Genomic DNA, 24621 nt, shown 5'->3' with positions numbered 1-24621 from the left:
GAGAATTAACAACTTCAGTTATAGGCATTCTATATTTATAACAACATTTTAAGAATAAATAAGTATAATTCCACCCAATAACTATTTCTTTAGGCATGAGTCTTGGTTTTAGTCCATAGTGTACACATTTTTCTTTAAATGCATTTAATATAGTTCTTTTATTATTTCCTTGAATTACACCAACAGCTCTTCTAACTAAAGTGATATCATTTCTAAATAATTCAAGGCCACTCTTCACAATCAAATTATAAATATGACATGCACATCTAACATGAAATATTTCAGGAAGTGGTGGGTGTCGATGCAATTTTAATATTGTAATAGCAGCATTGTTGTTAGAAGCATTATCAAATGACACACACAAAACTTTTTCTGCAAGATTATAAAACATAGCAACTTCATGGATAGTATTACTTATAAATGCACCAGTATGACTTTGATCTTCATCATATTTAAAAGCAATAATACGTTTTTGCATACAAAAATTACCATTTATCCAATGGCATGTAACAGTCAAATAATCATTACCATTTACAGCACGACCAATATCAGAAGTAAGAGAAATTCTACAAGAAAGACTGGCGAACAAATAACGTATATATGTCTGATATTGTCCAAAAAGCCTAAAGATATCAGCTCTACAAGTACTTCTAGGAATACCTTTAAACAAAGGGTTATAAATTCTTTGAATATAAGTAACAAGATATGGTGAAGCAGCAAAACTAAAAGGTAAACAACCTAAAACAATCATTTTAGCTAATTCTTCCCGATCTTTCTTAATATCGTATTTACCCATTAACCCTCCAGTACCCGGGTTAAGTTTTTGTTGCCCATCTTCCTCATCTACTCCCCAATCAAGAGGGTGGTTGTCTACCATGTGCCTACGAAGTTGACCCGTTCCCCCTCCCTTACCGGTCTCATGTTTATAAATATCCTTACAAATTCTACATCTTACATAATTTTTATCTTCTTCTAGTCTGTCAAAAAAATTCCAACACTTACTTCTTAATCTTCGATTCTTCTTAATAGGGAGGGGAGGCCTACTTGTATTACCACGACTTCCACCCCTAATATTTTGAGTTTGACTAGCATTACCAGGTGTAGCTGGTGGTGTTTTAAGATTATCAGGTGATGGAAATGGAATATCATCTAAATTATCATCTAAATCATCATCTATACCATAATTTTCTTGAAGTCCCTCATAATCTACATTTAAATTTTCACGTGAACTTTCAGAAATATATGTAAAGCTACTAGAAGAACAAGCACCACCTCTTGATCTTTTGGAAGTTTTCTTACTACCACCTCTACTAGTGCACGCTTTTTTGGCTGCTCTAAATATATCCATTATGTAAATTAAATTAATAATTGTAAATAATAAAATAAATGTATACCAAAGAAGAGAAAGATATAGAACGAGTGTACCGGGATTCCGGATGCCGCACTAAATTTGATATCAAAAACCAAACTTCAATTGATAGATCGATACTTGATAGTTGATACCATACTTCACTTGAATACTTGATATTTGATAATAATAATTTTGTAATGGCTAAACTAAATATTTGATGAAACTTGAAATAATAAGTAATTGAGAATTTAAGAATAATAATCAATAATATCAAGAGAGAATTAGAGTAGTAAGAGAGTGAATTGTGAGGAAAAATGAAGAAGAAGGGGGGCTATTTATAGTTTTTAAAAGGTTAAAATTGTAATTTATCAAATACTAGGGGTGTGAGGGCTATTTTCTTAAGGGGGTAGGCCGAAATGGCCATTTCTGCAAAAAAGGGCCGTTGGCCAACGGTCCAAAAAAAAAAAAAGGTTAAAAATCGGGATGAACCGGGCTGTAGCCCGTTAACAACCCGTTAACGGGCTTAGCGGGTTCCGGTGCACCGGTATCAAAAAACTGTTCGTTTGAAACCCGCTCCCCGCCCGCCCCCACGCAACAGTACCGGGCTGACCCGGGTTGTAAACGGGTCAGCCCGGCCTGATTAACAGGTATATGTGAACGTAGTGGAACAATCCTATTGGGAAATCCGCTGGGAGGCTAATCAAGTAGAAAAACTAATACCACCTTGTTAATGGAAAAAGATGTATCATTAAACGTGACAGGGTGACATATGGGTGTGAGAGGGAATGGAGAACTGAAAAGGTGATTTCTGATACGTGTGCCTTGTGGAGAGAGGTGATGGAGGGAGGGAGAACTTGTTAAAGGTGTGGGATTTGAAGTGGGAAGTGGGGAGAGGAGAGAGGGTGGGAAAAGTACCTATGTGCTTCATGTGTAGGTGGCCAAAAAGGAATCAGGATGCTCGAAAGATAATTGCATAGACTCTAAAGATTAAAGCATATGTGTTTATATCTGTCGTTTCTTAGTGTAAGCAAAATATTGCAAACGGCTTTGAGGAGCTCATGTCTTTCCCATCCTCATGGGAGGTATATCTTCTTGTAAGCCAATTCATGCACTATTAGGCACGAGTGTGTTTGGTGTATAAGGAAGAATTATATATCCCCTCATCCGCCTCGCCCCTCCCCTCACCCTGAAAAAGAGTGAGAGGGTGAGCTTTTGGAACTAGTGGTGACGTGGAGAGAGCCAGGGAGGTAAGCTAGAGATTGCGATCCCAAGATGAAGAATTGGCTTTATCTGTGTATACGTGTACTTTTATTCCACATTGTATCTCGTTTGAACTAATTCATAAGTTCTTACTTAAGTATGCAAGTATTAGTTACGCGGAGTTCTATAGCAGAAACAAAACGGTGATTAGTAATGTAGAGATAATATTAGGAACAAAAGGCCCAATAGTCCTCATTTTTTCAAATTGGTGGACTTTTTGTCCCTCCTTGAATCGATTATTAAGATTTAACGGATACAATAGCTCATGTGAGATCTTTACCTGCTCAAAACCCAAAACTCTCCTCTTCCAATTAACGAGACCCAATACTAGTTGGGGTCTGATTTTAGGGTTTTTGGTTTCAACTAGGGTTGGGTCTTGCTATTGACCTTCTCCTCGAAACCAAGAACGTTATTTTCCTACTGTGAAATGTCAAAAGGTTTATTTGGATTCCCCCTCCCCCCCCCCCCCGCCCCCCCAAAAAAACAAAAAAAAACAAAACCCCAAAAAAGGGGCACACAACTCCCAAAAGAAGTCCAGGACCTTGTTAAATCCATTTTGACATTTGTCATATAAGCAATGCGGAGTTTTATTCGAGATTAAGTTGTCTCATAAGGCAAAACGCTGAGCCTTGAGTCTCTGTCACTAACTGTCATACTTCTGTTTCTTGGCTAAGCCAGTTGTCTCAGCCACACCATTAAACTTTTGGTTTAACTAAATTGCAGGAACCACTTGAAGTTGCTGGACTACCCAAAGAAATTTTAAAAGTTTCAGCTGGTTATCATCATTCTTCTGCTATTACAGGTTTATTATGATTGATGATGGATCTTTTATCTTGTATGCTAAAAAACTATAATTGGATTTACTAGTTCTGATCTGCTGCTTTTTTCGTTAATTTGGTTGTAGCAGTTATCTATTTCTGGTTGATGCTTCCCTTTTCATTTTTGTTTGACACTTGATGAATTTTTTCTGTTCTTTTAATTACTTGTCTTCCTTGGTGTTAGATGTTGCTGGGTCTTAGACTTGTAGTCCCCTGCATGGGAGCATCCATCCACTGCTTCTGTATTTTAATTGCTTTTATCAAGGCCAAGTTATTTAACTTGTTGATAGGTTAGAAAGGATTGTTAGTTATAAAAATATGAGTATCCAGCCACAACTAAGGAAATGAGTGGATTAACCGTGGCCATTATAATTTAAGACTCTCTGTAAGTCCTTATACAACTAGTGTGGAACATTGTATATCTCTAACACCTTCCTGAATGTATAACCTGGCTTTAGATTTTATACGTTGACAGAACATTTTTCGTTTATTTTCTTGTTTCTTGATGGGCTTGATTTTTAAGGAGGCTTAACAGAGTGAAGAGTAGGCCTGGAGTATGAGGAAGCTTGGAGCAGAAAGAGTGGACTCAGTAAGTTGAGAGGTGGACCCATGAGTAGAGTTAGTTGCTAAATGAATTGAATTGAGAAAGAAGCGCAATGCAGCTGAAAATAGGTGGACCCATGAGTAGAGTTAGTTGCTAAATGAATTGAATTGAGAAAGAAGCGCAATGCAGCTGAAAATAGGTAGATACAATAGCAACTGCACGACAAGCATAACGAAACTGTTTGCCGAGAAGCTGTGCTCACCAAAATTTAGATATGATAATGTGGGAAAAAATTTGAGCATCCAATTGAAACATTATGACAAAGGGTAGAGTATCCCAGTACATAATATATCCCTTGGGAGATCAGAGATCTTGATCCAAGTGATGTAGGTGTGGCTCTGGCATATTAAGAAGAGGTAAAAAAAGGAGATGATATGGCATTGAAGTTGTTACGAGAGGATTTTTTTTTCTAAATAGAACTCACACACTCCTTCATATTAGAGAAAGTCTGTGAAGAATCACATGCTCTACTTTAGCGTGAAGCCAAATGCATCAATTTTGTTCCAAACGTGACTGAAGGTCCTTTCTGTCTCTTAAAACCTTTTTATTTTATTGGATCTTGTATAATTAATCTATTGCTAATATTGAACGCCTTTATGCGAAACGGCGAAGACATGACTTGAGGTCCTTTCTGTTTCTTAAAACCTTTTTATTTTATTGGATGTTGTATAATTAATCTATTGCTAATTTTGAACACCTTTATGCGAAGCGGCGATGAGTAAATAGGATAAAGCCTCAATTGATCTCTGTTTCTTCATACAGGTCCTTGCTAGCGAGTTGTTTCTGCATCAGCATCAAAGATCGAATAAGGCTTTAACATTTTGGATATTTTTTGCCTCCCTAGTAAAAGAGAAAAAAACAATATCTCTTGAGACTGTCTACTCATTAATTGAACAGTTGTACCTATCTTTGAATGCTAGCTTATTACATGCTTTCAGCTGCAAATTCATATAATAAATAATGTTTTAAACTGAAAAGTCGAGGAATATTGAAAGGGAAACCTGGCAGTTAGTATTTGACTTCCTTTGTATTTTATCCAAAAAAAAGTGAAAGAAATATTTCATAACCTGTTCAAACGCCGCCAGAGACTGGTAGGAAGAAACAGTCCTAGATCGAATAGCAATACCTTGACTTGTATGAGTGTGGCATATAGTAGGTAAACATAACTTAGTTGTTGCAAAGTATCAGCATTGCTAGTATGCATAGAGTCCTCGCGTATGGCAGACTCCACATCTAGGTACAAACTAGAAACAGAATTGCACGAGGACCATTAATGTACCCATGATATACAACAACAACAACATATCCCACAAGTGGAGTCTGGGGAGGGTAGTGTGTACGTAGACCTTGCTCTATCTTGTATCCTGATAGACTCTCGGCTCAAGGCAAGCAAAATCATAACATTAAAGAAAAAGAAATATATAGTATTGAAGAAGTTGTGGAAAAGAAAGTATCAACAATAAGATAATAACATAATCGAAGCAGAAACATCAGGTGGTAATAGAAGTCTAAGAATAAGAAAATACTAGAATAATACTAAACTACTGGTATGAAAAGGAAAAACGCTCGACTTCCCACTAATCTTCCATCCTAATCCTCAACCTCCACACCCTCCTATCAAGAGTCATGTCCTCGGTAAGTTGAAGATGTGTCATGTCCTACCTAATCACCTCTTCCTAATATTTCTTCGGCCTTCCTCTACCTCTCCTTAGACCCACCATTGTCAGCCTCTCATGCCTCTCACTGGGGCGTTTGTGCATCTCCTCTTCACATGCCCAAACTATCACAACCTCACTTCCCTCATCTTGTCCATTATGGAGGCCACCCCCGCCTTGTCCCAAATATCTTCACCCTATCTCTCATAGTATGCCTGCACATTCATCTTACCATCCTCATTTTTGCTACTTTCATCTTCTGGAGATGAGAATTCTAAACTGGCCAACACTCCTCCCACATGCGACATAGCCGGTCTAACCATCACTCTGTAAAATTTACCTTTAAGTCTTTGTGGCACATTCTTATCACACAATACACCGGATGCAAACCTCCATCTCATCCACCCCGCTCCAATACGATGTGTGTTATCATCGTCAATCTCCCAATTAACTTGGATTACTGACCCACAGTACTTGAAACTTCCTCTCTTGGGATGCCTTGTGTATCAAGCCTCACTTTCACTTCCTCAGCTTCACGAGTTATATCACTGAACTTGCACTTCAAGTATTCTGTTTTAATCCCTCTCAAGTTGAAACCTTTAAACTCCAGGGTCTGTCTCCAAACCTCCATCCCGACATTAACTCCGCCTGGTGTCTCGTCAATCAACATTATGTCATCAACAAATAACATACACCATGGCACCTCCATTTGAATGTGTCGTGTCAATTCATCCATTGCCAAGGCAAATAAGAACGGGTTAAGAGCTGATTCCTAGTGCAGCCCCATCACGACTAGGAAGTGTCTCGAGTCTCATCCCACTGTCCTCCATAATACATGTCCTTAATCGTCCTAGTGTATGCTACAGGAGCACTTCTAGCTTCCAAACACCTCCATACAACCTCCTTTGGGACCTTGTCGTAAGCTTTTTCTAGATCAATGAACACCATATGCAAGTCCCTCTTTCTCTCCCTATACTGCTTTACCAATCTTCTTACAAGGTGAATTTTGTAGTCGATTGCCCCGACATGAATCTGAGCTATTTCTTGGAAATAGACACACTCATCCTCCTCTTCTCCACCACTATCTTCCAAACTTTCATAGTGTGGCTTAGCAGTTTAATATCTCTATAATTATTGCAATTTTGAATATCACCCTTGTTCTTGTACAACGGTATCATCGTACTCCACCTCTATTCTTCGGGTATTTTTGTCGTCCTTAAAATGACATAAAACAATCTAGTAAACCACTCCAAGCCTGCCCTGCCCGTACTCTTCCAAAATTTTACTCGGATCTCATCTGGTCCGGTCGCGACCCTTGCTCATCTTACATAATAGCCCCCCTCAACCTCCTCAGCTTTATAGGCCTCCAATACCCTTTTGCTCTCCAATAACTTCAAATATTCCGCTTTCTTAGCTTTCACTTTCCATTGGACCTCTCCATTCCACCACCAGTCCCTTCTGTGTCGGAGTAACATTTTGAGACCTCTAACACTTCTCTAGCTGTCCCTTCTGTGTCCGAGTAACATTTTGAGACCTCTAACACTTCTCTAGCTGCTTCCCTAATGCAATTCGTGGTCCCGGTTCACATGCTACTCGCGTCCCCACTACCCCTCCTGGCCCCCATTACCATCAGCTTCTCCCCCAACTTCAAAGATTTGTCCTAAGTCAAGGTTCCCCACTTAATCTTTGGTTGACCATACACAACTCTATTTTCCTCTTCTTAATCTCCAAGTCCATTACCAGGAGCCTATGTTGGGTCATGAGATTCTCACTCGGGATAACCTTACAATCCGTGCATAAACCTTTGTCACCCTTCCTTAAGAGTAGGTAATTAATTCGGGAGTGTACCCGTGATATCTGGGCTCCTATTTGGCAGGATGTTATAATTAAAAAATAAGAAAAAGAGGATAGCTGGCATCAAAACCTAACAACTCTATACAAAAAACATAAAGCAAAACCAAAAAAATGGTTTGTGCTTATGTCTATCTATGTATATATATATATATACAGAAATATGTTAGCATTATGAACCAAAAAAAAAAAGAACATAAAGGAAAAATAGAGAACCTGTTGTGTTTGAAATTTGAATTAAGGTAATTCTCTTTTCACCAAGAAGAAATGTGGAAGCTTACGTAGACAGATGAGATATCTATGTATAGTTTAGAAATGTAGAATGGAAACTTGGTGTGCTGGCTAATTACATTTGTTTTGAAAGTATAGACCAATGAGGCCAGTGTTGAAGATATTATTAAGTAAATAAAAGTATGCTCATTCAAATAGCTTAAACTTTTAGATGAGATAGTTACACACTTTAACGTGGTATCAGAGCAGGCAGAGGTCTTGCGTTCGAGTCTCACTCCACCCAATATCAAAAAGAATTTTTACGTGCTTGGCTCGTAAAAAAGAATCAAGGCCGCATGTGAGGGGGGAGGGGAGGGGATGTGTTGAAGACATAATTAAGTAAATAAAAGTGTGCTCTCTCTAAGAGCTCAAGCTTTTAAATGAGAGGGTTACATACTTCAACAGTTAGCACTAATCAGCCTTTTTATATATTTTCGATGGTTTTTCTTTTTCATTCTAGATCATTTAACAGTTTAAGTTTCTTAGCATTCATACTTCTTTCATGAATTATAGCCTCCCTTCATTTCCCTTTTCCCTTAATTCCTAAATTAGGTGGTTTATTTACATTTAAAATATTTTAGCTTCCTAAAATAGTCTGCGGTTTTATTGCAGTGGACGGAGAGCTTTATATGTGGGGGAAGAACACAAATGGTCAGCTTGGCCTCGGAAAGAGTAATAATACCTATGCTCTTGTATTATATTCTTTGTGGCTTTTTCTTTAACCATTTTCATTGCTACTAAATAACAAAGGGATTTTTTGTGGCTTCTTCTTTAACCATTTTCATTGCTACTAAATAACAAAGGAATTTTTACACAAATAGCCGGCTAAATTCAATGTTTACTTTTTCTAGCCGAATACGTAAATTATACACTAGTTATACACGTATTATATATGGAATATACATATATTATCCATTGGCTATTTTTAGTTTATGCGATTGGGTGGGCAGCTAATTGGGTTAATTCTTCAATAACAAATGCAAGATTCATGTCCTTTATATGCTGAATACTAATATGGCGCTACTTGCTCGTTTCTTCTTTTTCTTCTTTCATTTTTTGCCTTGGGTTTGGCAGGGAGGGAACAAGGGATGCATATCTTCCATTGCGGTCAGTACTCACTCCATTGCGGCCCGCACTCAGTCTACTGTGGCCACAATGGGCCTCTTTTGCCGAACTTGCCTTTTTAACTCCATTCTTGACCTTTTCACCTTCTCTAGCTGCTTCACTTCCTAAAATCAGACAAATTTCATTAGAACATGGTATGAAACGGTTACTTTTGGACTCAAAACAAGAGTAAAAGACAGTGATAAGTGGCTAAATTCTCCACTTATTAGTGTACAAGAGGGAAAGGGGACTTCTTAAATTCATCCAGCCTGGTTGCTTAGTTTCTATTTGGGAAAACATATCCTAGGACTGCAGCCACTATCTTGTCGTCTTCTTAGTTTTGTCACTACTTTTTTTATGAGTATGGTGTGAATTTTGTGGAAGAAACTTTGAGTTTTTTTGATAACATTGAACATTAGACTTTCCAAGTTGAACATTGAAACGCGGCTAATTCTGTAGCTAATTTAGAAGAAAATCTATGAGTGGATCAATATATATATATATATATATATATATATATATATATATATATATATATATATATATATATATACATATATATATTAAACCATAAATTTTTATTATTAATTTTTTGATTGGTAAAGACTGCCGTAAATTGTTCTATATCATTTAATTTTGTATAATCATCTGCAGAAGCTGCTACAATACTTTCTACACCCAGTAAAGTTAAATTCTTGACTGGAGTCACGGTCAAAATCATTTCTTTAGGCTTTGAACACTCAATTGCTGTAACAGGTATGGGATCTATTTCGTTAAATTCTTCTTTACATAATAAAAATCCAAACTCAAATACATTATTCCACTATTAATGCCTGTTAAGGAAAAACGAGATATGTTTTGCTTGCATCCTGAGTGACCATTGTCTTCGTGTCATCACTATGTTATCTTTTTCCTGGCCAGATAAAGGTGAGACCTTGAGTTGGGGTGGGGGAGGATCTGGAAGACTTGGTCATGGACATCAGTCAGGCATTTTGGGACTCTTCAAAAGTGACAGGTTAGTTGGATGGTTAATAATCCCCTGCATTTTGCTTGAATTGAATTTTTCTTTCCGGTGTTGTGAATTAGTACCAACATTTTTTTTACTCTTGTTTGATGATTTTCTCTTGTCCAAAATAGATTACATATTGAGTTATTTAATGAGTACGTGTCTCATATTCTTGGATGTCACAGGATGCTATCATTGACAGCAAACTCTTCTACTTTATTATGTAATTTGCCTACTTAAGTGTTTCTAGTGAATAAGCAATTGGCTATTGTTGGTAATACCTAGGGTACAGGTATAACTGTAATTTCTTCTTTCCATTAAACAACTGATTTGTTCTTGCCGTTGAAAACAGTGAATACACACCACGACTTGTTAAGGAACTTGAGGGATTTAAGGTACTGTTCTCCGTGATGCCTTCAATTTTCAATTATATACTTTCATCTTCAGGAAATTAAAAGTTTTTAATGCATGCTTCATAGCTGCTGGCTCATTTTGACGACTCTGGTTATGTGTAAATAGATTAAGAATGCTGCTGCTGGAATGTTGCATTCTGTCTGCATTAGCGGTAACTCATTATAATTTGCAGAAAGTACTTCGATGTTGAAGAAAGGCCTCCGTTTTATGTTTTAACCTTTTCTATGTGCCACAGAGAATGGATCTGTATATGTTTTTGGTGAAAGAGCAAAAAAGAAATTGGTAAACATCTATACATTAGTATTGCAAGTTTTAGCTCATAATTACAAATATGCTATTAGTTGGTATCGTCATGTCACTTTTTATTTAATTTGTATAATGTTAGCTTTTATTTAAAAACTTAGGGCTATGGTGAAGCATCCAATAATTCGGTACCATCTATGGTCGATGAAATTCCATATTCTGAAAAGGCTGCATGTGGAGGCTATCATACCTGTATTATTACAGGTAAATTATCTGGTTCAATATTCTTCACTTGATCTCTGTCTTTGAGAAGCAACAAAGTGAGTATTTGACTCCTAAAAATCTGAGGATATGGCCTATATTTGATGAAAATATGTTGGTGTAGGATCAAGTGTCATATTTAAACTAAGTCGACATAAATGATAGGTTTATCTAGTCTTACACACTATTCTTGTGCAAGCATTTCCACTTTTTGTGGCCAACCTTTTATGTCGATATCAGAACGTGCATCTATTTTGGGTAAAAAAGAAAAGAAATCTATGTTGTTCCTCTACAAGTTCAATGTTCGATAATTAATTATTATTTTAAATCCAGCAACGGTGCATGAAAGGGCAACTTCAGTAGGTTGTTTGCATCTGTTTGGATGAACAAGGTAGTTATTAAACCTTGGAGATAGTAATCTCCATATCTTAACTATGAATTTTTAAGCAGTTTAGAGCAATTATTTCGTTAAGTAACATTAAACACGAGCAACTATTGACCTTGTAAAAGAAATATGAGCAATTATTTAGCACAATCCAGAGCTATTGCAACTGTGTGTTTTCTGCATGTCTGAGTAAAGGGAAGAAGGTGATCGAGTACTGCTTTTAAATTTGAATGTGAAGGTGATCTAACTTTGCTCGGACTAGGGTGTGGGTGTCCGATACGTGTGCGGATCCTTCACGATCTAAATTTTAAGATTTGGTGGTACGGATCCAAGTACAGATATGGGTGCGGTGATTCGGCTAAAAATAATTCAATTAGAGTATCAAAAATATGTTCAAGTTATGAGACATTATGTGAAAAACTTACAAGGTATTCCAAGAAAGACATAGAAATTTCTATATTCAAGGTATCCCTTTTTTTCAGTTTCACATTAGCTTTTGTTTTGATTTCAGAAATCGTTGTATTTATCCTGAATTTTTCTGTCGATTTTGGTCAAAGTATCCAAAATCGGTTGACTAAATCCGGTACGGATCCCACACCCACGTCGTGTCGACACGGGTGCGGCACCAAAAGTGAAGAGTCCGCGCAACTTAGAAGGTGGTTGAACTCTGTTGGGTTGTCTTAGAAGGTTTCCAGAATGTAGGAAAAAATAGGTTTCTAAAGAGAGAATCTGGAATTTTATGTTCATGATACGTGCCTAGTTGTAGGTAAAGCACAATTACAATCCGAGAACTTCTTCATCCTAATAAAACATATATAAGTTTGGGCTTTCAAAATTTTCCGTCATGTTACCTTGGTCTCTCTGATTTCCTACTATTTTCTTGTAGATTAGAACATCCAGAAAATCATATTTAAAACTAGTAACTAAGTGATTCCATATGGAGGAAGCTTCTCTCTCTCCTTGAGGTCTCCTATAGGATAGTAGTATGTTACACCGCCTGCCTAAAGTGTGCCTGTACGGCACAAGCGGCTGTGTTGTGCAATGATGTCATTTGGTTTAACCGAGAAATAGAAGCAATGGAATAGCTTCCAATGTGAATAGCAGTAGGGAACAATTAGATGGTACGGTAAATGGTAAAGCCTAAACTTGAGCATTTCAAAAGTATGTTCTTCCTTTTCAAGGACTTCAACCTTAATTTACTTGGTTAAGATGGTCTATTTATTCTCAAGGCTTCATGTTTTAAAATAAAATTGCATGGGAGTTATCCCCACCCCCACCCTCCTCTCCTCCCCCCCCCCCCCCAAAAAAAAAAAAATGCAACTCCATGGAGCTAATCCTTGTGTATTTTTTATAACGGTGTTGTAGGAGCCAGATCGCGTGTACCTTGACTATTCCATCGGGTACCTGCTACCTCTTACCAACACAGGTACCAGGTAACTATACCCAGTACCCACCAAGTTTTAGGTAGGGGTAGGGCTAATCCTTGTATCTTCCTTTGCTTCTACGAGAAAATGAACTCTGGCCAACCAGAACGGTATATTAAATTCCTTTTGCCTTGTTATATACTCTATCCTCCACCATGTAAGGATGGTCGTTTGTATAGGGGGATCTCAGATCTTTGTAACTCACGAGCACAGTCTTAGTGCTTGGCTGTTGACATTTAAATTATCAATACTAACCAGTTTCAAAGACCAAAAAAAAAATGTAAGGATAAACAACAACAAACCCAGTAAAATCCCACAAGTGAGGTCTGGGGAGGGTAATGTGTACGCAGACTATACCCCCACTTTGTATAGGTAGAGAGACTGTTGCCGATATACCCTCGGCTCAGGAAAAGCATAGTCACAATATTGTTGAAAAGAAATGCAGTAATTGAGAAGCCATGGAAAAGAAGCAATACAAGATGCAACAACATGAGGAGACAATTGAATGCTCTATCTTCTTCCTTAGGAAGGTGTACGAGCGAGGGAAGAAAGGGCAGAAAGTTGGACTCAAATTATGATGATCCAAAGGGACTCAAATATAGCTTTTGTTTTTATCTTTTTTTTAGTTTGAATTTCTTGATCTTATATTGAATTTTAAGATTTTTCATGTTTCAAATGAGAGAATGTTCTCCTTTTTGTTAAGTATTCCACATCTGCTGCAGAAGGAGTTGTTGTTTCCTTATATGGTATTTGGAAATTCTCGTCTCGTCAGCTAGATTTTAGAGTTGAGTTATACCCAGGATCATTCTTCTTAACATGGTATCAGAGCTAGACCTATTGTTATTAAACGCCATCAAAGTGAAGGGTTATCGTTGCATGGCTGAAGCCATACACTTAAATGAAGTGTGCACTTCAAAACGGCGACACATAGAGTGATTTCAACAAGATCACTTCTTTGAATCTCAATCTTAAGGAGTTGGATCTATATTAGTGATATTGTATATTGGATGCTGAAATTAGTTATTTCAGTACAATTTAACTTTTGTAGTAATAAATTCATGTTATGAATAGTTTTTAATTTCTCGTAAGTTCACGCTTCACTTTTTGTTTCAAAGTTCAAACCCATGGATGTTGTTGCTTTTCTACGCTATTCGCCCATCTTTATTCTTGGTTCCAATGTTGGATCCTCATGTTATATTGTCCAAACACCAGATGTTTTAGTCCTGTCCATGCAGGGGGTGTTAAATATCCCATGTTGGTTGAGGGAATAGGTTGTTGTTTCCTTATATGTACCGGGGAAACCTTGCCTCATGAGCTAATTTTGTTACCAATTTTCTCAGTGTTTGCCATGAAATGACGTGATTTAAATAATGTTGTTTCATGAGATCAAGTGCATTACCTGGAATTAAAGGCTAGTTTCTTGGTAAGCTTTAACTTTTGTATTTACTCAGTTTTTGTTCATAGGTGGTGGAGAACTGTACGTGTGGGGCACTAATGAAAATGGATGTCTTGGTATTGGGTACTCTTTTATTGCATTCCTTGGTAGTTGAATTTGTTGGATGGTCAAGTTACCCTTATGATTTCTCATTTTCAATTTTTTATATTGTGATGTACTTTTCGTTTTTGCTTATGTCAGTTCTACAGATGTTGCTCATTCACCTGAAAGAGTTGAAGGACCATTTCTGAGGCATTCAGTTTCCGAGGTTTGGTTTTCCATCTTGAATTTCTTTTTAATTTTTTAGTGAACGCATTGTTTTGGCTACCTATTCCAATTTGTTCAAGTGTTATAGAGGTGCACAAAGTAGGTATAAGAGGGATACAAATCCAATGTAGATGACCATGTATTGAGAAAATGCAAACTATTACTATATGTTATTACTAGTGCGCAGCCTATGTTATGCATATAATTTTTTATGTGAAGAAAGAATGCAGGGGCAGAATTCTGTTCTGAATGGGCTTCATGTATCTTACCTTTTTCTGCCAGAAAAAGTTTCAGCATAAGCGTTATGAATGTTTCAACAGAATACAACTATCTTGAAAAACAAAGGTGTATACCACCTGATTTTCTGCTTGGGGTTGATTGATTAAAAAATATGAATGGAAGTCATATATCTTTCCTGTTGTCTTGGCAGGTATCCTGTGGTTGGAAGCATACGGCAGCAATCTCTGGTAAAAAGATCATAGTTGTTTTATATAGATGCTAAGATGTCTTAGTGCTTGTTCATCATTTCTTAAAATCTAATCCTCTTCCACTCAACCAACACTCATTTCTGCTGCAAACAAGCATCTTTTGTTCCATTGTGCAATGTAAATTTGTTTTGGTGTACCGTGACTTAGTTTAGTTTCTTAAGCTTCATAAGCATCTTTTGGAATTGAAAAAAGAGAAATCATATTCAGCTATAGAAGGCAGAACACTGGTGTTGCTACGGTCGTCTTGAAGGATAAAAATGTTACATGACGTGCCTTCTCCCCTGCCTCTGTGCTTAAGTCCTATCCTAATAAGCCGCGGTAGGACTGGTTGAATAAGCAGTAATTCATCTTTGCATAGATGACTTTCCAGTCACTTGTTGCTTTCGGCAAACATCAATCTTGTTTTTTACACAACAAAGTTGATGCAAATTATTTTTTCTCTGGTGTTACTTCCCTGTCAAGGAAAAGAAATGTACTATGATATCATAGCACATTCTCATAGTCTGGAATGAAGAGGTGAAGAGAAATGATTAATGAAAACTTTGGAGTCTTGTTATCTATCTCAATTCTCAAGCATATTCCTCGTGAACACTTCTTCTGAAAGATGATACAAGGGAGAGAAGTGGATGCCTATTGGTAGAAACTGTTAATAAGATGTAAAATGATGAACAATATAACAGTTGATATTCTCTGCCTTCTTTTTTAATCAAACTCTACTAAAACTCACTGAACTAACTTGTCAGCTTTAACATGGCACATGGTTGTGCGGACTTACAAAAGTACAAGTAGTACACATGGAAGATAGAACCTCAGATGCTAGAAAACTCGTAATTTTTTATGAAAAACAAATTGTTGAGTATTGGAAAGAAACAGGTTCAAATGAAGCGAAACATCCCAACTAGCTTGGAATAGAGGTGTTAGCTGTTGCTTCAGACAATGTCTGTACTTACTCTTCATCAAACACGGTTTGAACTTAAACTATCTTCAACCATCTTATTATCTGGTTGATCCAAGACAGATTGAACCCATCTTATTCCTTAACCTTCATCTCTTTCTAATGAAACATCACCACAACTTTTGAAGCTGGCTTTTTAGGTATCTAGAAAACGTCTTTGGACCATTGTTATTCTCGAGATTGTAACCATGAAAACCTAGTTAATTCCTATGTCCGTCAATTTTCCAAATGAAAGTGGGTTGAGAACTGGAAATTCTCATATTATCTTTTTTCCAATGTCGGTATTATTAACCAAAGAGACAACCTCAGAAGACACAGCAAGGACTTGGTCCTGAAAGCAAAATGGAGTTTTACTTCATTTCTCTATCATTCTAATCTAAAAGGAAACTTCCTAGGAAAGGAGATTTTGTCCTGATCACGTTTTGCAAACTAAGACTTTTTATGCTACAGTTGCATTAACGAATCCCAATGTCCCATTGATAATGTTAATGCTGATATCCTCAGTTTTTTGTTGTTGCCATATTCCTCTATCCTGATTGTTGCGTGCTTGTGGGATGGGAAAGTCTCATGCTTCTGTGTAGTTGTAGAAGTACCATTTTACTGTTTTACTTCTCTAGTTTTCAGTATCAGTAATTCATTCGTTGTCCACAACTGCTTGGTTTTATTTGTTCTGACATTCGAATGATAATATATTCCCATCAAATGAGTGAGTTATTTGGTTTACTTACTATTACCATAACCTCAACATTTGACCTTCAGGAGGAAATGTTTACACTTGGGGATGGGGAGGCTCCCATGGGACATTTTCTGTAGAAGGACATTCTTCTGGCGGACAATTGGTTTGTTCCTTAGACTTCAAATGAAGCTGTTACATTCTTTATCGACTTTTAGATACTTTCTAATAAATATTAGAACTTCAAAGGTCAATAGACTTATCCTGTTAATAGTAAGTTCAAACCTAGTCAAGATATGAAGAACTTTCAAAGCTACACAGTGAAAAGTCACTTTAGTTCTAAAATTGTTTGCTCAATGTCATTTTCTAAAGAGGTTCGGAAACCTTGCTAAATATATCCTCTTCTTTCTTATCTCGTTGCTCTGTGGAAGAGTTTTCAATTGCTCTCTGACCTTATGGGACAAGCAGATCCCTGTTTGATAAATCAATACCTTGCCCTCTGAGAGTGGAAACTTCTGCTCGCTTTCTGTCTTTGCTCATTTTCCCTCACTTTCACAAGTTTGTTTTTCAAATTTTGGCTGTAGCAATATCTAGTTTAGAGATTTAAGTGATTTATTCCGTTGCATTCCTTCATCGAGATATCATATCTTGCTATACGCTGTAATCCTTGTGTGGGTTGCTTCAAGTTGGCCTAATACAGAGTGGATGTGTGCAGGGTCAAGGAAGTGATGTTGATTACATTGAGCCTACAATAGTCAACTTTCACAGACACATGAAAGCATTGCAAATATCATGCGGGTTTAATCATACAGGTGCTATACTTGAATACAGCTAATCAAAAGTCAGTCTTATTATTTCTCGTTGAGAAAGCGATATATCTGCATTCTTTTATATATGTACACCAACTTCCCGGAGTGGAGAGCTTCTTCCAGCAGGTTTAGCGATATGATTAATGTGATTTCACATCTGCTAAATCTCACGTAAATTCCCAACAATACTTCACAGAAATAAGCAGTCTGTTATTGCAGCTGTACTCCCATACATGATCTGGAATCACTTCCCTTTTCTTTTCTAGAAGTTTTTCTCCTCTTACCCATGAGTCCACGGCGTTTACCTGTAAATACCACCTACTGTAGCTGGTTGGGGTAAGCAAAACTACATATTGTTGTCACATTGTGTAGCTTAGGTTCTGCAGCATTGAAGAGCTAACTATTCATAATATGGAGTCTGGTTATTGTGTCGACAAAGAAATTATCGCAAGTTGCAATAATTTGTAACCTAATGATAACCCTTACACTCGACCTGTTTGTACCGAGTTTATCTCTTGTAAACCATGCTAGCTTGTATCAAATAACATATCTGTTGTACCTCTTCTTGTTACGTGTTGCGCTGTTATTTTCTCTGCCATGTACTATACATTCATGGGATGGTAACATAGGCAATCTTTTATCTGAAGCGTCTTTGCTCTTTTCTCTTTTTTCTTTTTTGTTCCCTGATTATTCAGACTTTTGGATGTCAGCCAGCTGCACCTGAAGTTCATCTTGTCTGTGTTTCTAAGCTGGTGTAGCAAATGCCCTTTTGTTTTCTTTTATTCTACTTTGAAAGAGAGCAAGAAATTGGATCTGATTAATTAATGGTTGATTATGTTTAGCCTATGCAATTCTATCTAGGAACAAAACAGGCTTAAATTCTTAACCTACCTTATCTTATAGAAATATAGGAAGATTCTGCTTAAATTCTGCCCGACAGGGAATGTTTTCTTCCATGGATGGAATCATGAAGGTCCCTGAAATCTATGCACCTCCTTGTAAAACATTAAGATAGGCTTAGTTTGTACGGAATCAATAATTTTGATATAGAGGTTTTATTCAACATTTAATAAAGAAAAAAATTCTCTCTATCAGTTGGGGCAACATTCCTACCAAATTGGGGCGCATATTTTACCCTTTTAAAACTCGTTCGTTCAATAGAAATTAACGCGAGTGCTTTCAACTTTTGCAACCATGGCTACTATATTTAGGCTTCACAGAACTTCACTACAAAATCTCATTCGCCGCCTTCTCCTCCACCCCGTAGCTACTTCTTTTACGGCGGCCACCACTACCCAGCCGTTTAACATTTCCACTGAATCTCAACCTCGCAACTTTTTGATCAACAAAATCTAAGTTGGTTTTTGCTGATTATTTTTTTTCTAATAAGAATACGTTGAGATCAAATGCTATCGAAGATATAAGAAAACCTCCATTGTTGGAGCTCAAGTTTCTCATATCTGAAATTTGATTGATTGAAAAAAGGTCCATTGAAGAGTTGAACCTTTAAGTTTGAACCATATCTAAGATTTAGAGTTTGAAAGCCAAACTTCAATTTGAGATTTGAGATTAATTTCGAAATGGATGTTATTGGATTTGCTTGGAAACATTACTAAATGTTGTTTCAATCGATTGGAGGAGTTCAAAACTTAATTTTTTGTATGTTTTCTTATCTTTTCTCGAATAATCTATGTATAAAGTCGATATACTTGTTAATTTCTTTGGCAAATTATGAACTTGCAACAAAATTACAACGAGGAAGAGAGCTGGGCAACCTCCTTTACTCATTTTCTTTGTGGTTCTTTGATTTTCATAGTACTTCCCAATCCATCCGTCATTGTTATCGCTAATGTTTTAGTAGGAATTTGGAAATTGATTCTAATTGACTAGGGAATTAGTGGTTCTACTTCTAGCAAATAATATTTGTTCACAGCTGGTCAAAACAGTGAGGTTGACGGACACTCGGCTTTCGGCTTTGGTTTTGATTGCACTACAAAATACTACTACACCTATATGTTATTTTGGCTTCGATGCTTCCTTGGCAAAGAAATTATGGCATGTCTCCCAACAAATTCTTCTTTAGAGCAATTTGTCGATTTATTGAAAAATTTGCAGATTAAGCAATATGTAAAAATTCTAAGCTCCTCAGCAATAGGCAATAGAAATGTTGAACGATCAGCTTAGGCCGCAGCAGATGTTGGTTGTGTGATAAATTACTGGTTTTTTTTTTTTGGATCTGGGACATTATCTTTAGGTTACAAATTTAAAAAGAGGAATTTTTAGAAACCACTATTGTTTAGTGGCTATTAACTTTCTATAGCTACATTCAGTTGTTACGGTAGTGTATTCGCTGTATTCGCGCTGCTGTATTCATGAATACAGCAACAAAAAGCGCCAAAAAATCAGGGTAGTCCAGCTGTACGCGCATGTATTCACATGTATTCGTGCCATGTATTCATGAATACAACATCAAAAAGCGCCTAAAATTAGGGCAGTCCAGCTGTACGCGCATGTATTCACATGTATTTGCGCTGCTGTATTCATGAATACAACACTAAAAAAAGCCTAAAATCGGGCAGTCCAGCTGTGCGCGCATGTATTCACATGTATTCGCGCCATGTATTCATGAATACAACAACAAAAAGCGCCTAAAATCAGGGCAGTCCAGGTGTATGCGCATGTATTCACATGTATTCGTGCCATGTATTCATGAATACAACATCAAAAAGCGCCTAAAATCAGGGCAGTCCAGCTGTACGCGCATGTATTCACATGTATTCGCGCTGCTGTATTCATGAATACAACAGTAAAAAGCGCCTAAAATCAGGCAGTCCAGGTGTATGCGTATGTATTCACATGTATTCGCGCCATGTATTCATGAATACAACAACAAAAAACGCCTAAAATCAGGGCAGTCCAGGTGTATGCGCATGTATTCACATGTATTCGTGCCATGTATTCATGAATACAACAACAAAAAGCGCCTAAAATCAGGGCAGTCCAGGTGTATGCGCATGTATTCACATGTATTCGCGCCATGTATTCATGAATACAGTAACAACAACCACCTTAAAAATAGGTATGTCCAGTTGTCTAAAAGAAAGGAAAAACATAAATAGCGTATTTCATGCCTTATTTTATGCCTCAACGATATTATATACCATAAATACTTATTTTGCTATAAAATATATAAGGTAGCTATAGAAAATAATATTTTAAAATAATTTTGATTTATAATAAATAGGGTGTATACTTTTGCTATAAGAGGTAAAATTTCCATTTAAAAAATTATGACTGAGCCACTCAGTTGCAAAATATGTGTATGGATTGTACTTATGTTGTAATTATCTAATTAATATGTATAAAAAGTAATATTGACCTATATATATACTCCATTTGTTTCAATTTAAATGACACACTTTTTTTATTAGTCCGTTAAAAAAAGAATGACACATTTCTATATTTGGAAATAATTTAACTTTAAACTATTTATTTTACCCACTTTACCCTTAATGAGAAGCTTTTATAGCCACACAAATATTATGGCCCCACAAAACTTTTGCCCCTCAAGGTTTTACGGCCACATGTTTCAAAAGTTTTTTTTATTAAACTTTGTGTCAAGTCAAACTACATCATATAAATTGAAACAAAGGGAATTGTATTTATGCGGTAGAATGAACGAATTAGATTGATATTTTGTACTTCAATACCACACAAGAGGGGGATGATTTGTGCGGTGTCTAATTTTTTGCGTTTACAAATTATAAAAGGACCTGATTCTTCTACGTGTTCCTTACACTACATATGCAGAATAGTAACTGCAGAAAATAAAGAACTCAAGTATTTTTATGTGAAAAACACATGGCTCAAAAGGTGAAAAAACCATGACCTACTTCCCAATAGAATTTTTTCCAACACTCCACTAAATCACTGAGTCAAAAACAACATTTACAAAACTCTTGTAAATCTAAGGATTACCTCTAACCCTTTGTGGCAACCAACCTCAGACTGTTGCGACAACTTCAAGTTAACTCTAACTTGAAAAATACAACTTAAAGTACCTAGTACAAATGCTTCTAAAAAAAGATGAAAGGTACAACTCAAAAGCCCTACTACAATTGAACTAGAATAAAAGACAGACACTTGGAACTGGTTCTTCTATTTGGTTCATGTAGCTTCAGGTTCGCACACTTGAACACACAAGAATTGCTTGCAAAATGCCTTGCTATTTTGCTCTCAATTCTTGCTTAACTTCTGCGTTTGTGCGTCGCCTGTAAAAGAGAACACAACTGATATATATAGAGTTAGTAGAGTAAGAATTAACTAGAGTTCTAATACTTTACTCTTCCTTGGTGGAAAAATTCTAATTATCTTCAACTTCTAACTCCTCTCTTATCTAGGATAGAGTTCTCTTTGAGTAAGGAGTCCTCCTCCTTATCAGTTATGCAACCTTTTCGTTCAGGAGATATCAGATGTAACCACTTGTGCTTATCCCTTTCACGTGCATGTCTTGTGCTTTAATCTTCCCGTGCCCTGCGCATACTGTGTATGGACCTGGTTCATGCGTGTGTTCCTTTGTCAATCATCAAAACAAACTTACCCCATGCCAACAAATTCACCCTTTTTGATGATGACAAACTCGGTGCTTTTCATAAGCATGAATCCTGTTTCAACTTAGCTCAACACCAATACAATGTTAGAACACTTTCCATTTACAGTCACAAATCGTCAATGACCAGGTTCATTAGGTTATAAATATCACAGTCCAAAGCAAAGGACAACCTATCAAAGTACAACCTATCTTCCCCCTTTTGGCATCATCGAAAAGTTGCATAATTAAGTGATATAACAAGATTTTAGCAAATCTTACTAATGGCCACTGAGGCTACTTTAAATGCAATCATGGATTCAAGTATCACCTATCAATCTAAGGATATTAGCCATCTAAAAAATATCAACAAATAATTAGAGCAAAAGCAGTGATTATCATTGATAAGAGTCATCCACAAAGCATAGAAGGAAATAAAAGTACTGCACCATGAGCAAAAAAAAAAAACATCCCATTCGGGTCACTGTTTTCTAACTAGGCTAGGAAGGGTTTAATACTGGGAAGGACCAAGTTCTTGATTTCTAGCATTAAGTACCTTCAACATGTCATGAAGAATGCCTTCATTCTTCTCTTTATCCTTTGCAAGCTCAGACATGAGAGCACCCCTCTCAGTTTCTATTTCAGCCAGCTTCTTCTTCAGCCTCTCAATCTCAGCATCCTTGGCCCCACTCTCCTATTCCAAAGCTCTCACTTTGCTGTTCACAGGCACCCTCTTGGATGAACCAGGTTCTTTGGGAGCAGCATGGACCTCATAGTCACATGCAATCAAAGTATTGGCCCCAAAGTGACCTTTACTTGTGCTAACGTCCCATTTCTTGAGGGGAACCTTGAAGTGAGCAAGCACAACCGTAAGAATGAAACCTATAGGGTATGGTATGAGTTTTAGTGCCAGTGAGTACCCTATCAAGGAGCTGGATGATAAACCCCGGCCAGTTGATCTGCCTCCCACCATCCAGGCACTCTATAAGGACCAGGTCCTTGAAAGTTGCAATGTGCCTTCTCTCCTACCTGGGCAGAACAACCTTATTGACAAATTCAAAGAGCAGCTTGTGGGCAGGCTTCATCCCACTCATGTACACAGCCCTGGCCTGTAGCTCTAAGTCCTTGTCAACAAATTTCTTGGTAATGGCAAATTTCTAGGCTTGGTCATTTCAGCTTCTTGTGATCATTGTACCCTTCAGCATGTACCCTTAGAATTTCTCCTAGTTCCTTGTCATCAAAGCTCACAGTCACCCCATTCATTGCACTGGTTACACTAACATTCTTGATCTCACAGTTAGCCAAGAACTCCACAATTTTTGCTCGGGCTAGTTTTCCTTTCATCTAAAGGACCATGTCCTTCCGTCTCTGAAATTCTAGCTTCTCCAACAGCATCACCATTCCTTCCTCCTCCAAGTCCCTAAGGAGTCTACCCTTCAAAATTGTTCTCTTGCCAAACTTCACCATCTTGTCCTGTTCTTCATCAGTTTCCTCTTCTTCCTCACTCTCTTCTTCTTCCACTATTTGCACTTTCCTTGATTTTCTGACAAACCTGGTTCTTTTTCCCATGGCAGAAGGCTTTGTATTGATAGGCTTTGAAGGAGACTTCTTTTTGGAAGTCTTTCTTTTCTTTGATTTTGGAGTCACATCCTCCACCTCCTCTGTCTCGTCCTCATCATGTAGGACCAGGTCCATCTCCTCAATTTTAATTGCCTCAACTAATTCACTCACTTTCTTCTTTCGCTTTTCAGCATCTTTTCTTTTACTCTCTGCAGGGCCCTTTCAAGGTCAGCCTCACTCTGCATCCTCTGACTACTTGTAGCTCTTCCTCTCATGGGAGGAGTCTCTACAGGGATAGAAGAGGCAACCTTTCTCTTTTTGTGTGTCCTAGCAGCTCTAGGGATTTTAACGCCTGAACTTTTCTTCTTTTTTTAATTGTAGCTATCATACACCCTTTTTAGTAAATCTTCGAGGGGTTCCTTCACAGATGGAACAGGTTCTTGGAACCTCATCCTCAATCTAACCAGCCCCTCAGCTGCATTTTCATCTCCAGATCCACTGCCTCCTTCTTCTCTCCAACTCTCTTTCGCCTCAACTGCTTCCTCACTCCATATCACCATTGTCCCTGTTTCTTCAGTCAACCCAATAGGAGTAGGTAAAGATTCAACCACTCATTTTTCTCCTTTTCCCCTCACATCTTCTATTTCACCCTCACTCTCTTTTTCTTTTCCCTTTTTATTTTTACTACCAATTTTAACAGACTCAGACTCTACTCCTGCTATAGTACCAACAAGAACAAATCTATTCTCCAGATTTTCAGCCACATCAGAAACAACATCAGTTATAAATATTTGCCTAGAAGTTACCCGTTCTGTTTCAGATGAAACGGGTTCTTCACGCTCAGTTGCAGAATTGAAAGATTCATTTGATTTTTGGGGTTTCTCTACTTGGCTTGCTTTTAATTTCTCATTTAGTCTCTTGATTTGTTCACTACCAACAACAGTTTTACGAGTAAGCACCTTAACACGTCCTTTCTTGAGAGTTTGAGTGGTTGAGGGTATGAGTGATGGTTCTTTGGGTGGTGAAAAAGGGTTCTCTGCCATTTTGGGGGGGGGGGGGTACAAGAGTTGGCCATTAGATGAGTGTAGAAGAAATAATAAAAGGTTGTAAGAATTTTTGGCTTCTTGAATTTTATTCAAAGATTAAAAGTGAAGAAATTGTTAGAGTTCAATCAATTTAAAGAAGAAAAGTTGGAATGGG

At 37.2% G+C, this 24621-nt stretch overlaps 1 protein-coding gene across 7 annotated transcripts in view; it reads left to right on the top strand.

Moving 5' to 3' along the window:
- The window catches only part of LOC107823497 (ultraviolet-B receptor UVR8), a 32220-nt gene extending 14387 nt beyond the window's left edge, over positions 1-17833 (top strand). The window contains exons 3-16 of one of the 7 annotated variants that reach the window (XR_012697973.1): positions 3335-3413; positions 8422-8481; positions 9568-9669; positions 9835-9928; positions 10272-10314; positions 10439-10484; positions 10569-10615; positions 10738-10840; positions 14111-14165; positions 14283-14349; positions 14631-14693; positions 14779-14815; positions 16551-16630; positions 17180-17833. Coding sequence is in view for 5 of the 7 variants with exons in the window: in XM_016650143.2 (XP_016505629.1) it covers positions 3335-3413; positions 8422-8481; positions 8884-8916; positions 9568-9669; positions 9835-9928; positions 10272-10314; positions 10439-10484; positions 10569-10615; positions 10738-10840; positions 14111-14165; positions 14283-14349; positions 14779-14815; positions 16551-16630; positions 17180-17299 (966 nt within the window). In the remaining 2 variants the exon portion in view is untranslated. Of the gene's footprint in view, positions 1-3334; positions 3414-8421; positions 8482-8883; positions 8917-9567; positions 9670-9834; positions 9929-10271; positions 10315-10438; positions 10485-10568; positions 10616-10737; positions 10841-14110; positions 14189-14282; positions 14350-14630; positions 14694-14778; positions 14816-16550; positions 16631-17179 lie in introns of those variants that run through there. The other 6 variants (XM_016650143.2, XM_016650145.2, XR_012697974.1 and 3 more) reach the window with 6 other exon arrangements.
- The last annotated feature ends 6788 nt before the right edge of the window (positions 17834-24621 follow it).

This window comes from Nicotiana tabacum, chromosome 13 (genome assembly GCF_000715075.1).
Source record: "Nicotiana tabacum cultivar K326 chromosome 13, ASM71507v2, whole genome shotgun sequence".
NCBI lineage: Eukaryota > Viridiplantae > Streptophyta > Magnoliopsida > Solanales > Solanaceae > Nicotiana > Nicotiana tabacum.
The sequence above is the reverse complement of the archived record's forward strand: the minus strand, read 5'-3'. Positions and strand labels throughout refer to the sequence as shown.